Source organism: Physella acuta, unplaced genomic scaffold (assembly GCF_028476545.2).
Source record: "Physella acuta isolate Inbredline_101_S28 unplaced genomic scaffold, ASM2847654v3 ptg000312l, whole genome shotgun sequence".
In the NCBI taxonomy this organism is placed as follows: Eukaryota; Metazoa; Mollusca; class Gastropoda; family Physidae; genus Physella; species Physella acuta.
The window spans coordinates 735,652-759,060 of NW_026731831.1; the positions used below are offsets into that span (position 1 = coordinate 735,652).

General features: G+C 30.4%; 2 protein-coding genes across 6 annotated transcripts; one reads left to right on the forward strand and one right to left on the reverse strand.

Moving 5' to 3' along the window:
• Positions 1-1,438: 1,438 nt before the first annotated feature.
• Positions 1,439-13,980, reverse strand: LOC131940236 (caspase-6). Of its 5 annotated transcripts, none has more exons than XM_059298869.1 (13): positions 13,928-13,980; positions 7,568-7,749; positions 7,217-7,412; positions 6,578-6,640; positions 5,980-6,057; positions 5,629-5,691; positions 5,109-5,162; positions 4,516-4,592; positions 4,033-4,206; positions 2,952-3,186; positions 2,377-2,520; positions 2,125-2,234; positions 1,439-2,000 (listed from the first exon to the last, which is right to left on the reverse strand). In XM_059298869.1, exons 2-13 carry the CDS (start codon positions 7,706-7,708, stop codon positions 1,854-1,856), a joined length of 1,482 nt encoding a protein of 493 aa, XP_059154852.1. In that variant the 5' UTR covers positions 7,709-7,749; positions 13,928-13,980; the 3' UTR covers positions 1,439-1,853. The 5 variants fall into 5 exon arrangements, with proteins under 5 accessions (XP_059154852.1, XP_059154853.1, XP_059154849.1 ...); XM_059298870.1 differs by lacking the exon at positions 13,928-13,980 and adding an exon at positions 10,868-10,886; XM_059298866.1 differs by lacking the exon at positions 13,928-13,980 and adding an exon at positions 10,640-10,771.
• Positions 11,058-23,400, forward strand: LOC131940228 (caspase-1-A-like). Its single transcript, XM_059298855.1, has 12 exons — positions 11,058-11,165; positions 11,878-12,018; positions 12,226-12,401; positions 12,856-12,870; positions 15,703-15,865; positions 16,634-16,874; positions 17,997-18,100; positions 18,696-18,866; positions 19,443-19,665; positions 19,781-19,939; positions 20,290-20,399; positions 22,244-23,400. Exons 2-12 carry the CDS (start codon positions 11,881-11,883, stop codon positions 22,355-22,357), a joined length of 1,614 nt encoding a protein of 537 aa, XP_059154838.1. The 5' UTR covers positions 11,058-11,165; positions 11,878-11,880; the 3' UTR covers positions 22,358-23,400.
• The last annotated feature ends 9 nt before the right edge of the window (positions 23,401-23,409 follow it).

Sequence of the window (23,409 nt, forward strand, 5' to 3'; positions counted from 1 at the left end):
ACGTATTTCTCATAACACGAACAGGCCAGCATGAATATGTATCCTATGTTCGTATGTTGTTTATGAGTATATATATATATATATTTATATGGGGGGGGGGGGCCTAAAAATTTTTTTTGCGGGGTGGCCCCTTTTTTCTAGTTCCGCCACTGATGTATGTATATATAAATATATATGTAAGTCAAAGTTTTGACGCCCCCCCCCCCACCCCACGAGACGATCCTGGCTACGCCACTACTTCTGGCGGAAAAACTTCAATATATCAAAGAAATTGCAAATCTAGAACCGTTAACGTCACGGCAGTGGCGCAGCTAGGTCGGGTGTTACCCGGTGCGGCAGTTAATGGTGCCACCCCCCAGAGGCGTAGCGACCCTTCTTCCCGTCGTGGACAAACTTTCAATTTTCGATTTGCACTCCCCCCCCCCCCCTCAAACGTTCGATTGACACCTCTTAAAACACTAACACTCGAATTAATCACTTAAGTGGAATTATAATTTTTCTTTATGTATTTTGCTAATTTTCCTTGGTGTCACCCCCCTAAACGGTGTCACCCAGTGCGGTCCGCATCCCCCCCCCCCTCGCTACGCCTCTGCGTCACGGGACATTTACCAGATTTTAAACTCCATGGCTAATGATACCTTTGACAAAGAAAATATTACTATATTTCCTAATAAAACAAAAATACATATAATAATATTCTCTATCAGTTGCAGTAGCGTAGCGAGGGGAGGCGGGGGGGGGGGGGGGACATATGTCCCCGGGCGCCGAGCTTAGGGGGCGCCAAAATGGGTTGGAAAAATAAATTGAAAGGTTGAGGGGGGTGCAAGTCAAAATCTCGAGGGGGGGGTGCAAACCGAAAAGTTTGTCCCCGGGCGCCGGGAAGGGTCGCTGCGCCTCTGATCAGTTGATTGTTACAAACATTATTTAAATATAAGACACAATCATTATACTTATAGGTTTATTCTTTTAAAACATTTATTATCAACAGATTTTTTACAGTTACACTCCAACTACCCCCCGCCCCCTCGATAATAGAACCCAACTCATAGATATAACATTTTTTACTTTGTAATGATCAAACGACTGATAGGGGGTCATCCATAAATGACGTCACGCTTTTTTGGACGATTTTTACCTCCCCCCTCCCCTCCGTCACACAAAGCCAGACCCCCCTAAAATGACGACACACCTCAACCTACAACCTCCCCCCCCCCCCTCGAAATTGCAGTTGAATTTTTTTTTTTTTTTAAATCGATATTTTTCTAAAATCTTGTCTAAACTATTACAATTTATTAAAACAGCTATCAAAAACGCGAAGTAACGTTTAAAATTCGTTTTCTAACATTGCTTTTTTATAATGCAAAAGTGTGACTTCGCAACATCTGAACCCCCCCCCCCCCCCCATCACACATCGTCACAAAATTACGGACCCCCCTCCCCCCCTACGAGTGTGACGTCATTTATGGATGACCCCTAGGTAGAACATAAAAACTCGGGTGTTCAGAGGGTAGATTGCAGGACCACATGACTTACTAGTTGTCATAGACATTCTATGTTACTATTTTGTTACAAAGTTTGAAATGACCACAGAAAATGGGTGTAAATTATCAAAACTAACTGCCTAGGGACCATTATTTATATTTTGTTATTTCAATATCACAAATAAAAGTGTAAAAATAAAAGTAAAAATTTGCAGAAGACTCAATTTACAGTAAAACTTATATTTGCTTATAATTGTGTGTGAATTTAAAAGCTATTCAATATGTTTGGAAATAAAATAATTGCTTTTACAGTTTCTATTTTACTTTTTCACATAAAAAGACATCTTTACAATTTCTAAAAGTTGCCATTTATTATGAAGTTGTTTCTCTTCCTTGATCTTTTGTAGATTGCCTAAGCAGACCAGGGAAAAAATAGAAGGTTTTCCTTAATGTGTGGGTCACTTCTGACATTTGTTTTGTTTTTTTGGATGAAACTTTGTCTGCAATGCATTCATTCACCTGTGAACAATCACAGTTTTAGAGTTATACTTACATTATTGAATTTGTGGGAAATCACTAAAATTAAAATGATAAAGCTATGCCGTTCTCATTTTTAAATTTTCTTTTACAAAATCAATTTTACCTTTGTCATCAATGTATTGATATCACACTGGTGTGCAAACTTGCTAAACACATACACAACAGTTTGTATGAACCATGAGCCATTTATAATATTGCGTATTGCCACATACTCTTTGAAGAAAAAAAAAAACATTTCAAAGTTTAGAAACTGCTCTAATTTGTGAACGGAATTTAAAATATAATACTTTAAAACGATAATATACTGTCTATGTATTTTCTATAGTGTTTTATGAGACAAATGAGTCATAGTTACCCTCTGTAGTGGCAAGAGCTATGAAACAATCAGCATAAGTTGGAACAGTCCCATCAGAGGTTTCACTTTCTGTCAACCTTTCAGCCACAGCTTTTGCTTCTTTATAATTTTCTTCCACCACTTCTATTCCTACATCATCTTTGCCTGCACCAAAGCAGAAATAATTAGACTGAAATCTATTCAAATACATTTTCTTAAAGTAATAGATTTTAAAAAAGGTTTAATAAATAGCTTGGCCAATACTTCTCCAAAGTATAAAATTTGAGGGATAAAATATTACATTATCCAATAGATAAATTTTACTCAAAATATTTTAAAAAAAAGATTGCTTGGCTTTTAGGGTGACAGATTAGTTATCATTCTATTACACATAGTAATTTAAAGTATTTGGAGGGCTTAATAATGCAATACCACATTGTTATCAAAGTAAAAGACACAGAGTGAAAGACCTAATAATAATTGTTTTAACTTTCTTTTGAATGCTAATTTATTAACTAAACACTTCTGACAACTTTTACTGTTGTGATATTAATAAACACACATATTATTTCAATTGACAACTGTGAAGTCCATACCTCCACGACAAGCTTGGATAAAGAACAGCTTTGGTTTGTTCAAAAGCTTTCCTTGTTTGCAGACCATGTCTCGGATTTCCTGTACACTTATGGCATTTACAGGAATGCCATTTTCCATTTTTCCATCAGTTCCAAACACATAGCCTCCATGGCCATGAGATAAAAATATCACCACAAAACATTCATCGTTGTCTGTGACTAAGTTAAGCTCATATTGAAGTTCAGTAACAAGCTTCTAAAAAATTTAAAACAAAAAAAAAGGAATTTTTAATTCACACAAGTTCAAATCAAACATAAACTTTAAACATTCAAGTATTAATGAAATGTTAATTATTCAAATCATATCTATGATATCATAATGTTTAACTTAATTTACCAGCCTATCCAAAATGTTTCAAGCAAAATATGTCGGAGACTAGAATTTAAAACTTTTTTAGATAATTATATTTTTTTTTAAAACTTAAAAGGTTACAAACTCTAAAGGTTAAATTAAAGTTAGCTAAAAAGAAATGTCTAAAGCATTCTCCTCCTAGTTTTTCAGCAGCTTGCTGGGGTTTTTTTTTACGTTTGTATCTCCACAACAAATAAATTAAGAAAATTGTGATCTATTATAGAAATTAGCTTATCGAATTAAATTAATCAAATAAAGTTTGAGGTAATATTCCACAGCAATATTAAAATCTATATGTATTTGACTAGACAATGTCCAAACAATTACCTGCAACAACCATTCTACCTAACTCATAGGTTCTTAACCCTAGTTCTATCAAACCCCAGGGCTTTGGTAAGTCAGTCACAGGTATTCAGTGAAGGTCAAGACATACACTAGACTCATATTATTCACGATAGTATTTTCTCAGTTGCGAACAATAGAACTATTATTGTTAGGTATTGTAAATGCACATTTGATACTGGTGAGTTTGATACCATCAAAAAGGTTAAGGACCACTGATCTAACTGATCACATGTGCATGCTTTACAAAGCTTTACAATAAATCAGTGTCAGTAACAAGCGAATCAGTACTAAGCGTCAAGTGTATGTAAGAATTTTTTTAAAATGTAAATGTATTTTTCAACTTACAGCTCTCTTCAAATTATCATAAACCTTGACAGTAAAGGAAAGATCTTCCATTAGTTTCTTCATAGCTTTCTTATCTACAGCAGTTCCATTTCTTCGTTTAAATTTATCAAAGTATTCATTATCAAAAATGATAGCCCGACCTCGACACTTATTCTGCATCTTGTAAATTTTAGCCTGGAAAATTAAAGACAGAATACGAAACGATGTAATTTTTTTTTGGAAATAGTTACTTTAAAAACTAAAACCAGGTTTGAAATTTTTAAAATTTGTTTTTGTGCATTAGAATATTTGGATTATAAAGATATTCTAATTTTTTTCCATATTTTATTTTAAGCTTTAAAATTTTTCTGCTCATTTCCAATATTAATACCATTGTTTGTATATGGGTATTTCTATTTCTTAAAGTAATTTTAATAGTTTTAAAATTGTAGTGACATCCTATTTTTATATGAAAAATGTTTATAATAAAAAATGAACACTAACACTGTCTGCTTGAGCTTCCTCAAAAAGTTTTAGCATATTTGCATCAGTCACAGTTACAACAGTTTTCTCTGCCCAGTCTGTAAAAAATATCTTAAAATTTTACACAATTAATTTTTTAAAATTCTTAATATACAAGTCCATGTAAAAGCATTTTTAACTCTAAAGAGCATTACAGTAATTTTTATTATCAAGAGTAAGGTACTCATTTGGACCTGATTGCTAAAATAAATTGTGATCAGTACGGAGCCTAGCCACATTCACTTTCCATGGCTTTAAGTCTGGTTCTAATCAGAGATGAGACTTCTAACAACAGGAAAAGATTTGAGCTCAAGACATTTAGGTTTGAAGGGAATACTGATGGTCTAAGACATGTCATTCGATATAATATTACACAAACAATTTTTAATAGATTCAAAATATTTTTTAAAAAGTTTAAGAGTCTAATTGATACAAATTACAAACAAAAAATATCAGTCTTGTTGTATCTGTTAAAAGTACACACATTTGCTAACAAACATTTTTTTATTTATAAATTACTTTGTTTATTTCAAATTATACAAATGTAACTAAAAATGTTCTTAATATTTACAAACCTTTAGGCACGGCATAAGATGAAGAAGTGACTAATCTTGATTGAGGTTCAACAACTGAAAAATGAAATATTTTTTATTAATTTTTTAAGTCATAACGATAGTTTCAGTGGAATACCTCATATTAAGGTTCAGGGCAAGCAAAATGCATGGTAAGAATAATTGTTATGTTATATTTAGATTTGACGATCATTTTATCTAAAGTAAAAAAAACAAACACACTCACATTTCCTTTACTATGAAAACTAGTCTCAAAAACATAATATATAAATGAAAATCATAATAAAGGTAATATACACATGAAGCTTTGTTTGTGGAGTAAGTTTACATCTGGTTACTTCAACTACAGACGTATTTTAATTAACAAACATTGTCTGCATACACAAAGGTGCCAGTTAAAAGTTGCTTTGCAAGACCACTAATCTGTATTTGTCCCAATTTACCTACTCCTCCAAACAAAAGTATTCAAGTAAAACTTCCAGAGCGATGCTCTAAATTGTGTCAATTCAAGAAAAGCTCTTACCTTCTGGTTTATTATTTTGAGGTAATGCTGACAGGCTGATATCTGAACTGGCATTGGCTGAATCTTAGTAAAATATAGTGAAACAAGAGCGAAAGTAATTTATAATTCAAGATGGTTTTTTTTAAGTACTTTGCAAAACATTACAAATATATATTTGATAACTTCATATTCAGTCAGAGATAAATAAAAATAGGGCTAGAGGGAGATAAGTGAAGAGTAGGGCTAGTTTAAGGGCTAGATACCTTTATCCACAACACTGATTCTACTTATCAGATTTGGTTTGTTTTTGCTCGGTTTTTGGTTTAACATGGCTTATGTTATAATAAAAATAATTTTATTAATAAAACTTACATTCTTTTGTGTTAACTTGATCAGCTTGTTTTTCTGGCAATTTATTTTCTGTCTGACTCAAAGTGTTAGTAGAATCATCTTGAGGACAAAAATAAATTTATTAAAAATTATTTCTAAAAGACAATTACAATTGACTGGCTCATAAAAATTAACACCTTTGTCAATAACCTTACAGCTATGGGACGGAGTGGTCTAGTGGTAGAGAGCTGGACTGCTAACCCGTTAGTCTCGAGTTCGAATCCGGGTTCAATTCAGTAGACCGTCCCTGAGTCTACCCAACTCTGATCGGTACCTAACTCACGTTAGGGAAAGTAAAGGCGGCTGGGCATAGTGCTGACCACACTATCTCTTCATATGCCGAGGTCACAGAAACAAGTGAACTCTACTTCACTTGCCCCATAGACCGTCAGATTTGAAAGGGAAACTTTACTTTCTAAAAGACAATTACAATTAACCGGCTCATAAAAATTAACACTTATGTCAATCACCTTACAGCTATGTTATAACTGCTGCCCTTGTGTCAGACTGTGTTAGTTGTTTTCTCTACCTCAGACTTGTCAAGGTAGTATGCACTAAAAGAAGTTATTTTTAAACTTACTAGCAATTGCAGAGCCAGCAACAGATGCCCTCTCTGGTTGAAGCATAGCTCCAGTAGAATCACCTTCAGAAAAAAAAATAGATTTTAAAAGAGTGTGAGGCTGAATACTCTCTATTTCTGTCAATCACAATTCAAGAAAAGTTAAATGGGTGCTGCTTTGTGTCATCACATAAAACCTGCCAATTTTTCACCTCATCCTACAATTCATGTTAATACATGTAGATTAGTTTATCTGAAACAGGCTGTATAAATGAAAATAAAGCTTATTTTACTAATGTATAGTCATTAATCTCTTGTGCACTAATCACAAGGTTACTCATAATTTTAAATATTTCAATGTCAAATGTTTTTCAGATCATAAAACCATAAAACATATCAGTGAAATGGCTGCCCTTAATATTAGTTAATGTATGATTCTTACAATTCATTTAAATTAAATGTACAATTTTTAAATTTAATATGATAAAGGTAAAATGTTTTCAACTCCATGATTGAATAAGATATTTCTTATCATTCAACAAACAAAATACCTGCTTGTTTAAATTTTTCAGCTTTATATAAACAGGAAATAGAGTCTAAAGACTTAAATATTAATTGAAAAAAAAGCATGTAAAAAATTATGTACTTAATTTAACTCACTATTTGAGGTATCTTGGTCAGGACTAGTAGCTTCTTCCGCACTCCAGTGGGGTCTTCTATCAGGTTTTAGAATGTCTGCTACATTGTATAGTTCAAATTGTAAAGCAGCTTTATAAAGAGTTTCAAAGGCATAAGGCCCTCTGGTGGGAAGAATATTCAAGAGAGCTTCAGCTTTTGCACTTTTAGTAATGTTGCCCTGTAATTAATAATGAAAAAAGTTATATTTTAGTGACCTGTTCTAGAACATAAATTAAAAGAGGCTTTGTAAAAATGTCATTAATTTTAGTGTAATTAATTGTACCTGTCTAACAATGTCATAGTGAATAACACATTTTTACAATAAAGAATTACCTCTATAATATCCTCATACATTCGATTTGTCAAGATATTTTTGGCTCGAAGTTCAGCACAAACCTGGTTGATTCCTGGGCCTAGTTCTTCAGTAAGTTTTATATAGGATGTCTGCAATATTTTCTTATGTCTCGGATCCATGTTAATTTATTTTTAAAGTGTATCAAACTGGTGTTTTATATCTGGAAGAAGATTTTAAATATTTTTATCAGTAGGCATTTCTAATAAAAAAATCTTTTTAAAAATTCTTTAAAAAATTGAACTCCTAATCACAAAACTACTGTCTAAATACTAGTCTAGATTATTTCTATATACATAAAAATTACAATGCTATTTTGCTAAATAATGTAGGCCTAATAGATTTTAGTTGTAAATCAGTTATACTACTGCTAAACTATGCCTGGCTATAATTATAAAATAATAATTTGTAGTCCTAAGTGTAATAGTAAATGGATTTATAATATAATAGTGTATATTTTGATCTAGTAATATAGAATATAGTAATATAGAATAACAAAGTATGTAAGTTATTAGTAACTTATTAGATCTAGTTGTAGTCTCATCATAGGATAATTCAGTCATCTGAATAACCTACATTATAAAAGTACAATCAGCATTCTACATTACAGGTCTACTTATTATAAAAATAAAGTTATTAGTTAGGTTATATAAAATAATATTATTTAACTTTTACAATAAAATTATATTATTATAATAGTAGTTATAGAATATAGGGCCTAAAATATTATAAATATTCTGAATAATTAGGCTAATTATAATACTAAAACTAAGCTAATAGTATAATAGATATACTAATTATTAAATTAAAACTTTAAGTCTTCTATAATTAAGTAGATCTAGTAGCATACAAAAAATTATTTTTGAATATTTTTTTCTAAAACCATATGAGTTGGCTAGAGGAGATACCAAAATTATATTTCTAGCTTAATTAGTACTAGCAGAAAAAAGTTCCTATTTTAATAATAGGGCTTTATGAGCTCTAGATTTAGATCTATATAGAAATCTACTTAAATCTAGGCATTAGAGGGCATAGGGAGAAAAGTGAGTTTAAAAGTGGCATTTTTTTTTTTTAAATTTAAATTTTAATGATAAATAAAATATTAAGACAATGGTAATTCTCTTATCTAAATTTTATAATAACTAGGCCCTAATGGAATAAACTTTTTTAAATAGTTGCTAAGCTATTTTATTTTGAAAGCATATTTAAATTTTACTTTTACTTTATACTAATTATAAAGAAAAAATGAAACTGTCGCAATCGCTCAAGATCTTTAAAAAAATTATATCAATTTATTCACATTTACGTAACTGAATTAGAATCACAAATTATTCATATTACTAATAAGGGCCTATCCCTATGCCCTATATTAAATAGATTATTACATTAAGATTTATTCTCCCAGATTATCTATTTTTTAAAATATATTTAGAGCATAAAATTTTCATTTAATAGGTGATGATAGTAAAAATAAAATATTTGGTACTTCATTAAAGAAACTCTAGACAGACTTGAAGTAAATAAGGGGAATAAAATACGCTAAAAATTAAGTTTTACTGCAAGCCGCTAGGCTAGATTAGATCTATTTATATATAATTATTAATATCATAAATAAATTATTATATATTTGTGTCTTCGTAAACTATCATTTTAGTTAAGTAAAATCTATTTATATAATTATTAATATTATAAATAAATTATTATATATTGTGTCTTCGGTAATCTATCATTTTAGGTACGTAAAATCGGCAGAGGCCAGAAAGATCTATGTTTTAGAAGTTACAAAAATGTTTCAAACTTTCATTCATGTACCTGTTTTTAAATAATTGTATTAAAACTTTTCAGTAATAAATAGCGATGCTTTCATCAGATGCAACCAAGCTCATTTACTTTAGCAACCATCTAGTTTAAGTTTTTTGGTAACATTTAGAGATTCAGGGGAAACCACTCTAATTTACAGATGGCCGCTGTAATATATAGCCAATCTTGCTTGAAAGAAGGCTGTTTAAAATTAATTTCGGGCCTATATTGATATATTATTTATACATTGCTTTTGGTTTATTGTTCTAATATCTATTATATTTGACACAAAAAATATAATAGACCTAATATACTTGTATTAAAGCCATATTATATATTAATGAGCCACCTTTCTCGCACATTACTAGTCTCTGCCGATTTTACGTACCTAAAACGATCTTCTTACTAATATAGTATATAGATTCTACTAACTACTAGTAATAGCAATAACTAGTAGTTACTAGATCTAGATCTAGTACTACTATAAAAGTAGTCTAAAATTAGTTGGATCTAATAATAATTAAAGAATAGACAGTAATCTATCGCTTTGGGTACGTAAAATTGCCCGCGACTAGTAATGTGAAAAACAGGTGACTCCTTAAGTTAAATTTTAATAATTATTTCACATTTATAGGAGGATTTTAGTTTTGAAATTTACAAAAATGTTTTAAAGTTTCATTTATGTACTTGTTTTTAAACAATTGATTGAATTAAAACTTTTCAGTAATAAATGAAGACTAGCAATGTTTCCAACAGATGCAACGATGCTCATTTAGTAACATTAATTATAGCAGCCATCTTGTTTAAGTTTGATTTTTTTGGAAACTAATAGCACTAGATTCAGGGGAAGGCACTCTGTTTTAACAAATGGCTGCTGTTCAAATCTTGCTCGGAAACACTGCTGTTTAAAGTTAATTTCTGATATATTTATTTTTTAGGCATTGATTTAGGTTTATTATTCATTTATCTATAATATTTGACACAAACATATCACAATATAGATCTACTTCTATTACTAGTTAATTACAGCCTTGACAATGAGGTAACGTTTTCGTACATTAATAGCCGCGAGCGATTTTACGTATCCAAAACGATAGATTACCGACGATTACGGATTACCCAATGCCAATTGAATAATATACGACGTAGATCTAGACTCTAGACCTAGACTCTAGACTCCCGGTCTAGAGTCTAGATCTATATTTAGTCTATTAATTAAAGCCTTGACAATGAGGTAACTTTTTCGTACATACATTAGCCGCGGGCGATTTTTAAAAACGATAGATTACTCTAAGACGTCTAAGAATAGGCTTAAAAAGTATTCTTAGAATATCTTTTTCTTATCCTTCATTAAAGTGGTAAAAATAATAAAGGCTAATAAATTTCTTAAATTCGGTTAACCTAATTGTCGACTTTATAGATCTAGTTGTTAGACAAAACAGCAAAGCGAAATAACATCACAAAATAATGAAAATATAAACCTGTAGGCCAGCGTAGTTTAGTAATTAACCAGATACTGTGTAATTTAATATTAGAATCTATATGAATTTATTTTAAATTTTATTTTACAATGTTTTGGCTAACTATTATTAACTATAAAATATTATTCAATTTTCAAAGCATTTTTAAAATTTGTTTTATATTCTGGTAATTAATAGGACTAAAAAAATGGAAATTCCCCTTTTCAGTTTCTGTGAACCGAAATTCCAAGAAAAACGGTGTAGTGTCAGATTACTGTGCTGGAGAAGTTCGTCAATTTAATTGAAAATTGGTACCTATGATATTGATAACTTATGGTTTGATTAAATGCTGGATTATTTTATTTTCTGTAGTTGACCAAGGGCCAAAGTATTATCCGAGCAAGCCAATATCATACTTTATTATACTTAGGCCTATATAATATAATTATATTCAGGTGCACATAATTTTGAATTATTTTAGTTTTGGTGTAGATCTAGATCTAGATCTAGATCAAAACTAATTACACTAATTAGTTAGGCCTAATTAAATTATTTAAATTTTAATTATTACTGTTAATTTTTTTTAAATACTACTCATAACTAACTAGTACTAGTCTACTCACTACTAGACTTAACTAGACTAGATCTATAATAATAGTATATCTATATATAGATCTCTAGGTCTAGTTCTATACTTAGTATTACTTAGCTATACAATTTGTGTTATTATACTTAATACTATAAATAATAAGTTACTATAACTATATAATTGTATATAATAATAGATCTAGTATAATACGTTTAGTTTTTAGAATTAAGTTTTACACTTTTTAGTTAGCCTGCATTTCACTTGTGATGAACATAAAAAGATTAGTGTACAATAAAAAATATATTTTAGCATTGGGGGGTCATCAATGCATGTTAAAGCCTCAAATTAAATTTCTACTTTTTATGTATGTTTACAAAAATGTTAGTGTGCGCCTTTGTTCAAATAAGTTTTGTGTTCACAATTTGATGTTGTTGTTTTTTTAGATATGAATCAAATTCACAAGGACCTTATTACACATAACTATGTCAAACTGATTGAGGCAATCAAGCATGATGTGGACAGTGTATGCAGGAACTTAAAAAATAATGAAATTATATCTGAAATCATGTATGAAGATATTCTGGTATGACTGGAAATGTTACTAGATCTAGTAGTATTGCATTTACAGTTGTTCCTTATTAATTTACTAATAAGCAATATGTTTAGGTAATTGTTTACACCTGAGGTTTTTGTTTAATTGTTAAAAATAGTTAATGGAAACATGAGCATATAATGAACCTGTCTTTATTTTAAAAAACATAAATCTATTTGTTTTTTATATTTTATTTAGGTAAATGCATCACCTTCTAAGAAATCAGAGAAACTTTTGGATCTGATAATGACAAGGGGCCCTGGAGCGTTTAATGCTTTGTACCAGGCTGTTTTAAGTGCTGAGTTATTTGATGCTGCTGATATTCTTGAACCTAATAAAGGACCACATTGGTCCAAACCAAAAAATCTCACTTAGCTGTTTTATACAGTTTTAAAAAGATATTTAACTACACATAATATAGTAATTTAAAAACAATGCTGTGGAAAAAAAAAACAGCAAAAGAAAATACTGTACTAGTATTTTTTATCCTATTCATCAAAGCTTAATGTCAACTGGTCTATTAAAAAAAAGAAGGAAAAGGGGGAAATAAAAATAATGTAATCTGTCTTCTATTTCTTTAAATTCAGCAATTGATTTGATTGTCCTTTAAAATCTATGTTTATTTATTAAATTATTAATCAAAAGCTGATCAATGATCAGGGGGTCCTTAATCTTTCAGAAAATCAAAAAAATATTTAGATTCTAGTTTAATCTGAAGTTAATTAATATTTTCATTTTACTTTATTATAGATTAGATCTAGATCTACTTCTTGAGAAAGTGATACTGTAGATATCCTGTAATGTATAAGCAGTAAAAAATGTCAACAGTGTGCTAAAGTGCAGGTGATGTGTAATTGTATGTGTCAATAGGAAAAAATATTGAAAATAAAAAAAAAAATTAATCAATGTTTACAGAACAATCTTAATTTTGGTAAATAAATTTACATATGTTATATAAAACTTTAAAAAGGTGTTGTTTTTTTTATTTTTGTTTTCTAAAAACTGTTCCAAAAATATTCAGGCCTGTATTACTTGAGACCTAACCCATCAGCTAATTTTTTTAAAAGTACCCTTTTGAAACTGGGTCTCATGGGATGGGGGAAGTAGAGTTTGGCATATAAAGGGATATTGTGGTCAGCATTTTGTCCAGCTGCCTTTACTTTCACTAATGTGAGTCAGGTATCCATTAGAGCTGGGTGGACTCAGTTACGTTATTGAACTCTAGATTTTCTGATTACCAGTCAAACATCATGTTCACTAATTATAAGTAGTAGGGCTTAGGGGGGGGGGGGGTCATCCTTAAATGATGTCACGCTTTTTTGACGATTTTTACCTCCCTCATACACCCCCCTCCCCCCTCAAAATTGCACTTGAATTTTTTTAAAACATCGATATTTTTCCAAAATCTTGTCTGAACTCTGTCAAAATAGAGTATTTTAATCAATTCCTATTACAGTTTATTAAAATAGTTTTCTAAAATGCGAAATAACGTCTAAAATTTGTGTTTTCAAACATTGCTTTCTTATAATGTAAAAGTTTGACGTCGCACCATCTGACCCCCCTCCCCCTCATCACACATCGTCACAAAATTACGGACCCCCCTACGAGTGTGACGTCATTTATGGACGACGACCCCCCCCCCCTCATGGCTAAATGCTACAAATACATGGTTGCTATCATTTCTTTTACTTTTTAAATTATATATTATATTAGAACCCTTATATATCATGTAAGCTGCGGTGTAAAATAAGAGGCTAATAATGAGACAATGTGAATGTTACATAATACCTACGAAAAATCTTAGCAGTGTCCCTTAAAATGTAAAGGTTTAATGGTTTGTTATGTAAAATATTTATAGAGTTAGAATGTATGTTTTAGTTTGACATATTTTCACACATACCTAGTTTGCATTAGAGTTGAGAATCTTGGCATTGTTATTTTTTTGTTGTTGACAATTTTACCCAGCCTACCCCCCCCACCCCCCCCCCCATCATGTACTATATATAGATTCTATCTATAGACTGAGCGGGGGGGGGGGGGGGCAGAGCCACCCCGAAGAAAGTCTACCGCCCCCCCCCCCCCCCCGGACGAGATGGAATTTATATATAGTAAACATACTTTTACAAGTGCCCCCCCCCCTCCTTGTAATTTTACAAGAGTGCTGATTAGCTCAAATTTACCATATTAAATAGTGATTTGTAAAATTTGCGTCTAAATCGATCAGCTAGCAAACATCAAATAGCAGCAAATAATTATATGTGTTTGAAATTTTCTTATTTAAAAAAAAACAAATGTTACACTATAATCTATAATCATTTTTATTTTGGTTATATCCCTTTGAATATGATGAGCATCTCCTTAATCAATGTTTACAGATAGAACGATTCAAACTTTAATCTAGTAGATTAGGCCTTGTCAGATCATTGGGGGGGGGGGGGGGGAGGAAAGAGCGAATAGACCTAAACTCTAGACATATTTTATAAATAATTTTTCTTTCAATATCTAGATCTATATTTTAAAGTCCGGGATAAAACCGATGCAATACAAATTACAAAATCACCGGAATTTATGTTTTCGGAAAAACTTAAATTTATTAATAGGCTACGCCTATCTTCATATTAATCGGTGTTGAGGCAGTGTTGTCCATAGGAAATAATTTTTTCGCATGTAAATTCTAGGTCTAGGCTAACTAGAATAATATTATTACAATATTGGTATAGAAAAGCCTTGTAGTGAAGTGATAGCATATCCTTAACGACGACCTTAAGCCTTACTGCCCTTATTTAATCATTTTCTCCTTTAGCTTGCCAAAATAGTGTAATGATGTGTAATGAAATATTTCAAATTTATTTTTTATTAAAAACACAGTTGGCTCAATTTATTAATTATTAATTAGGATTTTTAGATCTAGATTTTAGATCTAGAATCTAGTATTTAGGGCCTACTACTTACTAGATTCTAGATTCTAGTACTTAATATTAAGTATAGTCTATAGTACTCTATCTATACACTATAGCTATAGGCCTACTATTTAGAATTTAGATTTCTAGTAAGTGTATTATTAAGTTGATATATATATTATATATATATATATATATATATATATATATATATATATATATATATATATATATATATATGTATATATATATATATATATGTATATATGTATATATATATATATATATATATATATATATATATGTATATATATATATATATATATATATATGTATATATGTATATATATATATATATATATATATATATATATATATATATATATATATATATATATATATATATATATGCCTATATATATATATGCATATATATATATATAGGCATATATATATAGGCATATATATATATATATATATATATATATATATATATATATATATATATATATATATATATATAATATTATAATATATATCTATATGTATATATAATATATATATATATCATATTTTAATATTATATATATATATATATATATATATATATATATATATATATATATATATATATATATATATATATATATATATTTCTGTAATTCTTAATATTTCTCAAAAAGTAATCACGAATATTGTTTCACAGTAACACTTTAATGGTTTCTTACATCTAACTTTATTTTGACAGATAGACCAGTGCCTCCTGTTAGACTTAAAACTGCTGCAAAGTAATGGAACAAAAACACAAATGTCTCATTAAAAAAAATGATGCCATCTTGGTGAAAGAGATTTCAAAATATGTGCATCTCATTGCCAGGCAACTCAAAAATAATAATATTATAACTGAACGTATGCATGAGGACATCATGAGTGAAGAGGTACAAAAGCCAGATTATTTTAGCATAATCAAAATATCTGTAGAAATTAAAATTATTCATTTAGTAAATATTCCTCTTTAGATCTAGCCATTCATTGGGTATATTACTTGATTTACTTGACTAATTCTTTTGTGGCCCCTGAGGGGCAATGGGCTGCATCCACACCTCTCCATCATACTCAGTTTTGAACGTTTCTCTTTTGTGCCTACATAGGCCTGGCAACCCTTGCCTCAAATTCTACTGTTCTTCTCCAGGATATCCTTGGATGGCCTACTTTCCTTTTCCTATGGGTATTCCAGTCTAATGCTTTCCTCTTGATGTTATCCATTCCCTTTAGCATACTTTGTTGTTCCTGTCTATTCACTGTTGTGTTTTGCCATAGGTCTTTATTGGATATTTGTCTGGCCATCTTATCTATTTGTAAACGACTGCAGGCTGTCGTTTTGGTAACCTTCCAGGTCTCTGAACCATAAAGCATTACTGTTTTAGCATTGGTGATCAAGATTCTTCCCTAATGTAAGTTAAATACCAATTAGATCTGGGTGGAGTTAGGGACATCCTATGGTCACAAATTCAAACTGAGCTCCGAATTTGAGATCTTCAAGCTGGCAGCTCTACTATTCGACCATGCTATCCTGACGATCCATGTAGGCTACATTTGAAATAATAGAGATCTTTCAAAAAGTTTAACATCGTAAGCTTAACTTAAATCTAATGTAATGGGGTAAGTTATTTTCATCTTTTTAAAAATTGTTAACTCATTTACAGCTAAGAAATACCAATAGTAAAAAAACAGAATATCTCCTAGACCTGATTGTTACTAGAGGGCCCTATGCTTTTGATGCGCTCTACCAAGCATTAGTGGATGCAGAAATCTTTGCAGCTGCTGAAATACTGAAGCCAGGAAATAAATCACTTTGGAAAAAGCCTGATGGTGTTGATGGCGTGGATGAAAGTATGGCTGGTCAAACTAAAGAGAGTAATGACTATCTGTCTATGTTACCCAAAGGTAATTTCAAGCTTATGTTCTATTACATATACATACTGATGTCTTAATGTTACCATTATACATTTTAAAGTCAACTTATTCATCAAGATTTAAATTTTGGGACAGGTAGATTTAAAAAGTGTATGCCCCATTCTTAAGCTGTTTTCATAAAAAAAAAATTGTCACTGAACCACTTGGGAGTCATCCATAAATGACAACGCACTTATTAAAACAATTTTTACCTCACCCGTCATTGTAAAAATCAATCTCCCCCCTTCTAAAATGACATCACACCTCAGCCAACTATTCCATTCAAAAATCTATTTTTTTCTTTTTAAACAGTGATTTCTGTTGTAATATTTACCCATCTTGGTCATCATAGAGAAGATAATTTTTTTTATTACATATCACACAAAAAAAAGTTTGTAAAAAGTTCAGAGTTAGAGCAAAAATTTTACTTATAAGTTTACTTTATAAAATGTAAAATTGTGTCATCACATTTCATGAAATCTCACTCTCCCTTTTCCCTTGTCACACATTATCATTATAGTCTGACACCCTACCCCACCTTTTCTTCCCCTAGGTGTTTTTTTTGTTTATGACTACCATTAAGGCATTATCCATTTCTCACAATACTAAAAAAGTCTAGATGGGCAGGCCTAGATCCCTACCACTTTTATAATGATGTATCATGTAGACTGGCAAAGAAAGTTTACCCGGAAGAAATTTTTTTATTTAAACAGATTGTATTGTAAAATATTTTAATGTTTTCTGCAAGAATAATATTACAAATTTTTTACAATCCCTTCATAAGCTGATTTACCAGATGGCCTAAAAAGTATAATTATATTAAAAATACTCTACTGATGAGTAGTACATATAGTTAGAGAGTGTCCATAAATAATGCATATCTAGGGTAAGGGAGGTTTGGACTTTCCCACTATGTGGGACAAGGAGGAGGGTAAGTTCAAAATGTGCGATCTCACACTTTGCATTTTAAAATGCTTTTTTTAAAACTGAGTTTTAGTATTCATATCACCTTTTTTAGAGAATTTTTTTTTTGCAAATTGCAATAATAATTACACAGCTTAGTTAATATTTTGAAAGAATTTTCTGTTAATAATTTCTCATTTTATCAACTAGAGTGGCCTTTGAAAGAGGTTTTGACCAATGTAACTGTGAGAAAAATAATTGAAAACTCAGATATGCATTCAGAGTTTAACAAGACTTCAGAAAGGCAATGCCAGGTTGGTTTTTGTTTTTCACATCCTTGTGGCAGCAGATTATTTTTCAGCATTTTGTTTTAATCAAAGCTAAAATTTATATTAATATGAAGACATAAACACACAATAGTTTTATAAAAATTAAATTTTTATATGCTATATTGATAAGTTAAACTGTGTATTAGATAATAAATACCATTAGCTAGACCTGGGATAATCAAGCAAACAGTAACATATTTTCCATAATTTGTAAAGTTATTTTAATTGTTTAATTGCAAACATAAATTTAAAAGAAAAGAAAATAAACCAAACATACACTACCATGAGTGCATTTTGGTGTATGGTTCAGCTTCTATACTATTCACACACTATACACATCCTAAAACCTATAGAAGCATTATGAATCATAGAGATAATGGAAATTTTTGTGTCTCTCTGTAGTATGTATTTTGGAAAGAAAAGTTTTAAAATAATATCATCTTTATGAAAAAGTACACACATTTTTCTAATTGTCTAATTCACATCAGAGATAGCTATGGGCCTACTTACACTTAACACTAGAATCTGTGTTTACTTGTCTTGTAAATAATAAATGCAAATTTTAAAATCACCTGTCTAGAGTTGGTACCCGATGATTCACAATCCTAGGGGCAGGGTGTTGATAATTGACAATGAAGAGTTTTGTCATCTTGACAAGAGGCATGGAACAAAACAGGACTCAGATGCCCTTAAAAATATTTTTCAGCAGCTTTTTTTTGAAGTATGTGTCCAATACAACAAGACTAAAGAGGTGTGTATGTGTTTTAAACTTGCATCTGATTTGCTGTAAGCTACTGAAGTTTCAAAGCTTGTGCTTTTTTTTTTTTTATTGTTTAAAAATGATTTTAAACTTTATTTAAAATGTAATACCTCCTCAGGGGGTATTTAGAACGTACCTGGTTGCACTTAGTGTTACATATAATTTAAATATGTTGGAAAGGTTTTTAAAAAATAATTTAATTTTAGATTTAAGTGTAGTTTCTTTTTAATTTACACTGAATCTAGGAAGATTGATATTTTAAGTTCATTTTAAAAAATTTAAATGAAATTTAAATAATAAAGCTGAAACCTGAAAAGGTGTTTAAGAATATTCTATTAAGTGAGAGGTCTATTTACCCTTATAATTTTTTATTCAAGTGGGCAGTCACTCCTGCACAATATTTTATATAGATCTAGGTCAACTTACAAACATTGTGTCAAATTATATTTTGTTATTTCTGTTTAGTTGTTTGTTTGTTTTACTAACTGCATAAATAATTCAGCTGATATTAATTTCTTACAATATTGCATGTAAGACTAATCTGATTTTTGTTTTCTGCTCTAATAGGAAATGGTAAAGATCATGGATGAAGAAAGTAAAATTGACCACAGCAAATTTGATTGTTTCATATTGGTGATTTTATCACATGGGACCACAAGTGGTATTTATGGAACTGATGGGCAGTCATCCAAAAACTTAATAACACACAAAGATATTAGAAACACATTTTGTGTGAGTCGCACACTTCGCAATAAACCAAAACTTTTCTTTATCCAGGCTTGTCGTGGAAGTAAGTACTTCAGACCATGTCATACATTTACAATAATCTCAACACCTCTTACTTTAAATATTTGAGAAATCCATTTGACACAGTTGTCACCAGGTTAATTGGAATGTATTTTCAGAAAATAGGGACACAGGCCATGAAAACGAGAAGTCAGATTCCTGCTCAAATGGAGCTAGTATTGCAGATTTAGTAGAAGAACTTCAATTTGAAGAAGTCTCAGATGGGGATAAGATACCAACACATGCAGATTATTTATTTTCCTTATCGACAACATCAGGTTTGTGTTCAATGCACATACAATAATGGGATTTTTATTAATTTCCCATAGGCTTGTTTGGGAAATCGTTTAATGTGTTTTTAGAATGGTTAAAAAAAGAAGTTTAAAGTATAACGGTAAGGAATTGCTGGGTATGGGAAAATGCTAAACAAAGCAGTAATTCTCTTTTCTAAAGTCTAGAAAGTCATAAAACACAATTTAACACCTATGTAACATCGGGGGGGGGGGGGGGGTTGAGGGGAAAAATATGATGCAGAGCAAAGTTTATGAACAGTATATAAGTAAAATGTCTCCAGTCTCAAGACTAGAACAATGAATAATAATTTTTTGTGCAACAAATTTATTATCAGACAATGTATCCTGGCGTATTGGAACAATTGGCTCCTGGTTCATTCAAGCCATTGTATATGTGTTTGCCAACTTTGCACATTGCTGTGATATTCAAGAACTTCTAACTTTGGTAAGTGTTTTCATTGCAGGTGATTTTTTAATATATCATTCCATTAGATTACCAATTTGGATATAGGACATTTGGCTACTAGCCCGTAAGTCTCGAGTTCCGATCTCGGATCGGACTTATGACTATAGGACGTCCCTGAGTCCACTCAGCTAAAGAAAGTCACAGGGAAGAAAACACAGAAAAAGTCACAAAGGAGAAATTTTATCTGAAAAAAATCACAGAAAGTAAGTCCAAGAAATTAGTCACAAATGTTTATTAAGAAACATTTTGATTTAATTCTTGAAAATTGTAAAATTTTGGGTGTTTATATGGGTGGTATTTTTAGTAACATAATTATAAACTGTAAAAGCATTATGGTTTTTAATAATAATCTGACTTTGATCTTTACAACATGTTAAAGTACTATAAGATAATTTATCTTTCCTCTGACTGCCTTGTCCGTCCACATTGTGTATTAATGTTTTGCTTCAACGCCAACCTTTGTACCATGTCAGATTTTTTGCTTGATCGTATGCTTTGTGATGCAATGAGAGTGATAAATGTGGACAATAAAGGTGGCTGAACTATTGTTATGACTAGTTGAAAATATTTGATTTTTAATCTAATTAAAGTTTAGATATTGAATTAGCCATAAAAAATAAACGTAAAGATTGCTAAATTTAATAATAAAAGGGGAGATAACAACAGGATTAATCTTATGCGACACTCAATCTGCCCGGTTGCAGTGAACTGTTGGTCAAAAGACAGTTGGTTTCAAGCCTGAGGGCAACCACGAGCATTAAAAATGGGCAGATAATTGTCTTATAGAAATCACATGCTACTGGTTGGGTTGTAAATAAAGCAAATACTTTTAGTCTTCATTCAGAATGAATTACTTAAAAAATAGAAAGTAAAATAAATATTAAAAAACCTTTATAATGATAAGCTTTCAAATGCTTTGGAGTTTTAAAAATAAATTTAAAAAAAAACAAAGCATTGGTTGCTCTTGAAATCCATTTATTGTTTTATCAACCTATGCGTTTATTACAGGCAAATTTTTTTACAATTATTTTTTAAATTTTCAAGTCATTTTAATTTTGATTAAAATTAAGGTTTTATTCTATTTTTTTACTTTCTCGTATATACGAAGTATAGAGAAAGTCTTGTAATCGCGCAAAAAAAAAAATCGAGATTTTTATAAATCTCGACGTTTTACACCTCATTGATACGGAAAAACATAATTTTGCAATCGTGTCCGTATGTCTGTCTGTCTGTGTGTAAACACAATAAATTGAGTACCGTTACAGCTAGGTTGATGAAATTTCATATATAAGTATTTTATCAAAATCGTAGATCCGTATCAACTTTTGAGCGATTTCCGAAAACCGGAAGTGGTACTTTTTCTACTTTGAATTTTTCAACAGCCTATAACTTGAGTACTATTTCAGATAGATAAATGAAATTTCACATGTGAGTAAAAGATCTAATTCTCTACCTTCTGTCAAATTTTGAGTAATTTCTGTTGACAGAGGAAGTACTAATTTACGCTATTTCAGATTTCTCAAAAAAAAAATGCATGTAAATTTATAAAGTACTAATAATATTGCGCACTATTATGCACATCTTTATTTGGCGTTCGCTTGGTGCGCAATTCTTTTTTCTATGAGATTCTATTCTATTTTTAAAAGTTTAAGTAATTAAAAATCATGTCTATATTCCAAGTTATATAAGAATATTCGAGAAAGTTTAGGGGAGATTACTCCCGGTTTATTTTAAATTTTATTTTAGAGATTCTTAAAAAAATAAAAATAAATGAATTTTCAATTCCAACTTACTGAACTTTTCATTTCAAATATTTCTTCTAGGTTCATTCTCTGGTGAGCAGAGCTGAAACAAAGTTTGGCAAGAAACAGATGCCATTAAAAAAAGACACTTTGAGACATAAGTTTAGCTTTTTCCCAGGGCTATACAAATCTTAAGCCTTAATACTTATTCACTGGATGTTTTTGGGGAGTGTATAAGATGTTATAACCTATTGTTACCTCGCATTTTTTAACAATGTAGATCTAGATGTTAACAGAAAAATCTATCAGTACCAAGGAACTATTGGTTATATTCCAAAAAATGGATTTATTCTTTAAAATCTAAGTTAAGTGTGCCTATGAATCACTAAACAATCTGTTTAAAAAATTCAGCTGTAATTGCTCAATACTTAACCAGTTGTGCATCAGTCATATTTATATTATTGATACATAATTTACCCTATAAAACAATAGGACATAAATGAAGACTGAGGCCTCTTTAGATCTTTTTTTTTGGCAAAAAAACATAATTCCAGTTATAGCCTAGCCACTAAAATAATGAGGGTAGGCCTTGTCAAGTAGTATTTATACTTTATCACAACTGCTGACTCTGCTTGGACAATGAAGCTGACCTTTGTCCAACTTTCCTAGTAAATTATCTCCTTAATGGGCTATTCGTAAATTAAATCACACATTTGGGGAGAGAGGAAGAGATTAGGAAGGGTGAGTTCACACTTTAGTGAAAAAAGCGCAGCATGAGCGAGAGGGGTTCAGACTTTTGTTTGACTTACATGGTGGAGTGTCAAGAAAGGTGATGGATTTACTTTATATACTTTCTGCTAATTAAATGGTTGCATTGTCATTGATCCCTACTCCAGACAAGCTTTGGACTCTCAGATAACCAAAAATCATATGGGCTAGCTATGACAGTCCAATTATTACACATTTGAAGATATAAATTCTCATTACAGTATTTTAAAATTTTTGTAAATTAAGTTTTTTTATTTTTAAAAGGTCATAAAAAAATAATTCAGTTTACTAACTTAATGTAGACTTTTTAAAAAGAAATTATCATTGCACTTTACCTATAATTATTATATAATATTGGTTGTTGGTGCATTACTATGCAATTTTTTTAAAGAGATAAGTTTTTAAAATATCTCTATAAAATGACCCTTTGTTATTTCAGCAATGAATATTGTACTGTTAATAAATGAGTTGATTAATAG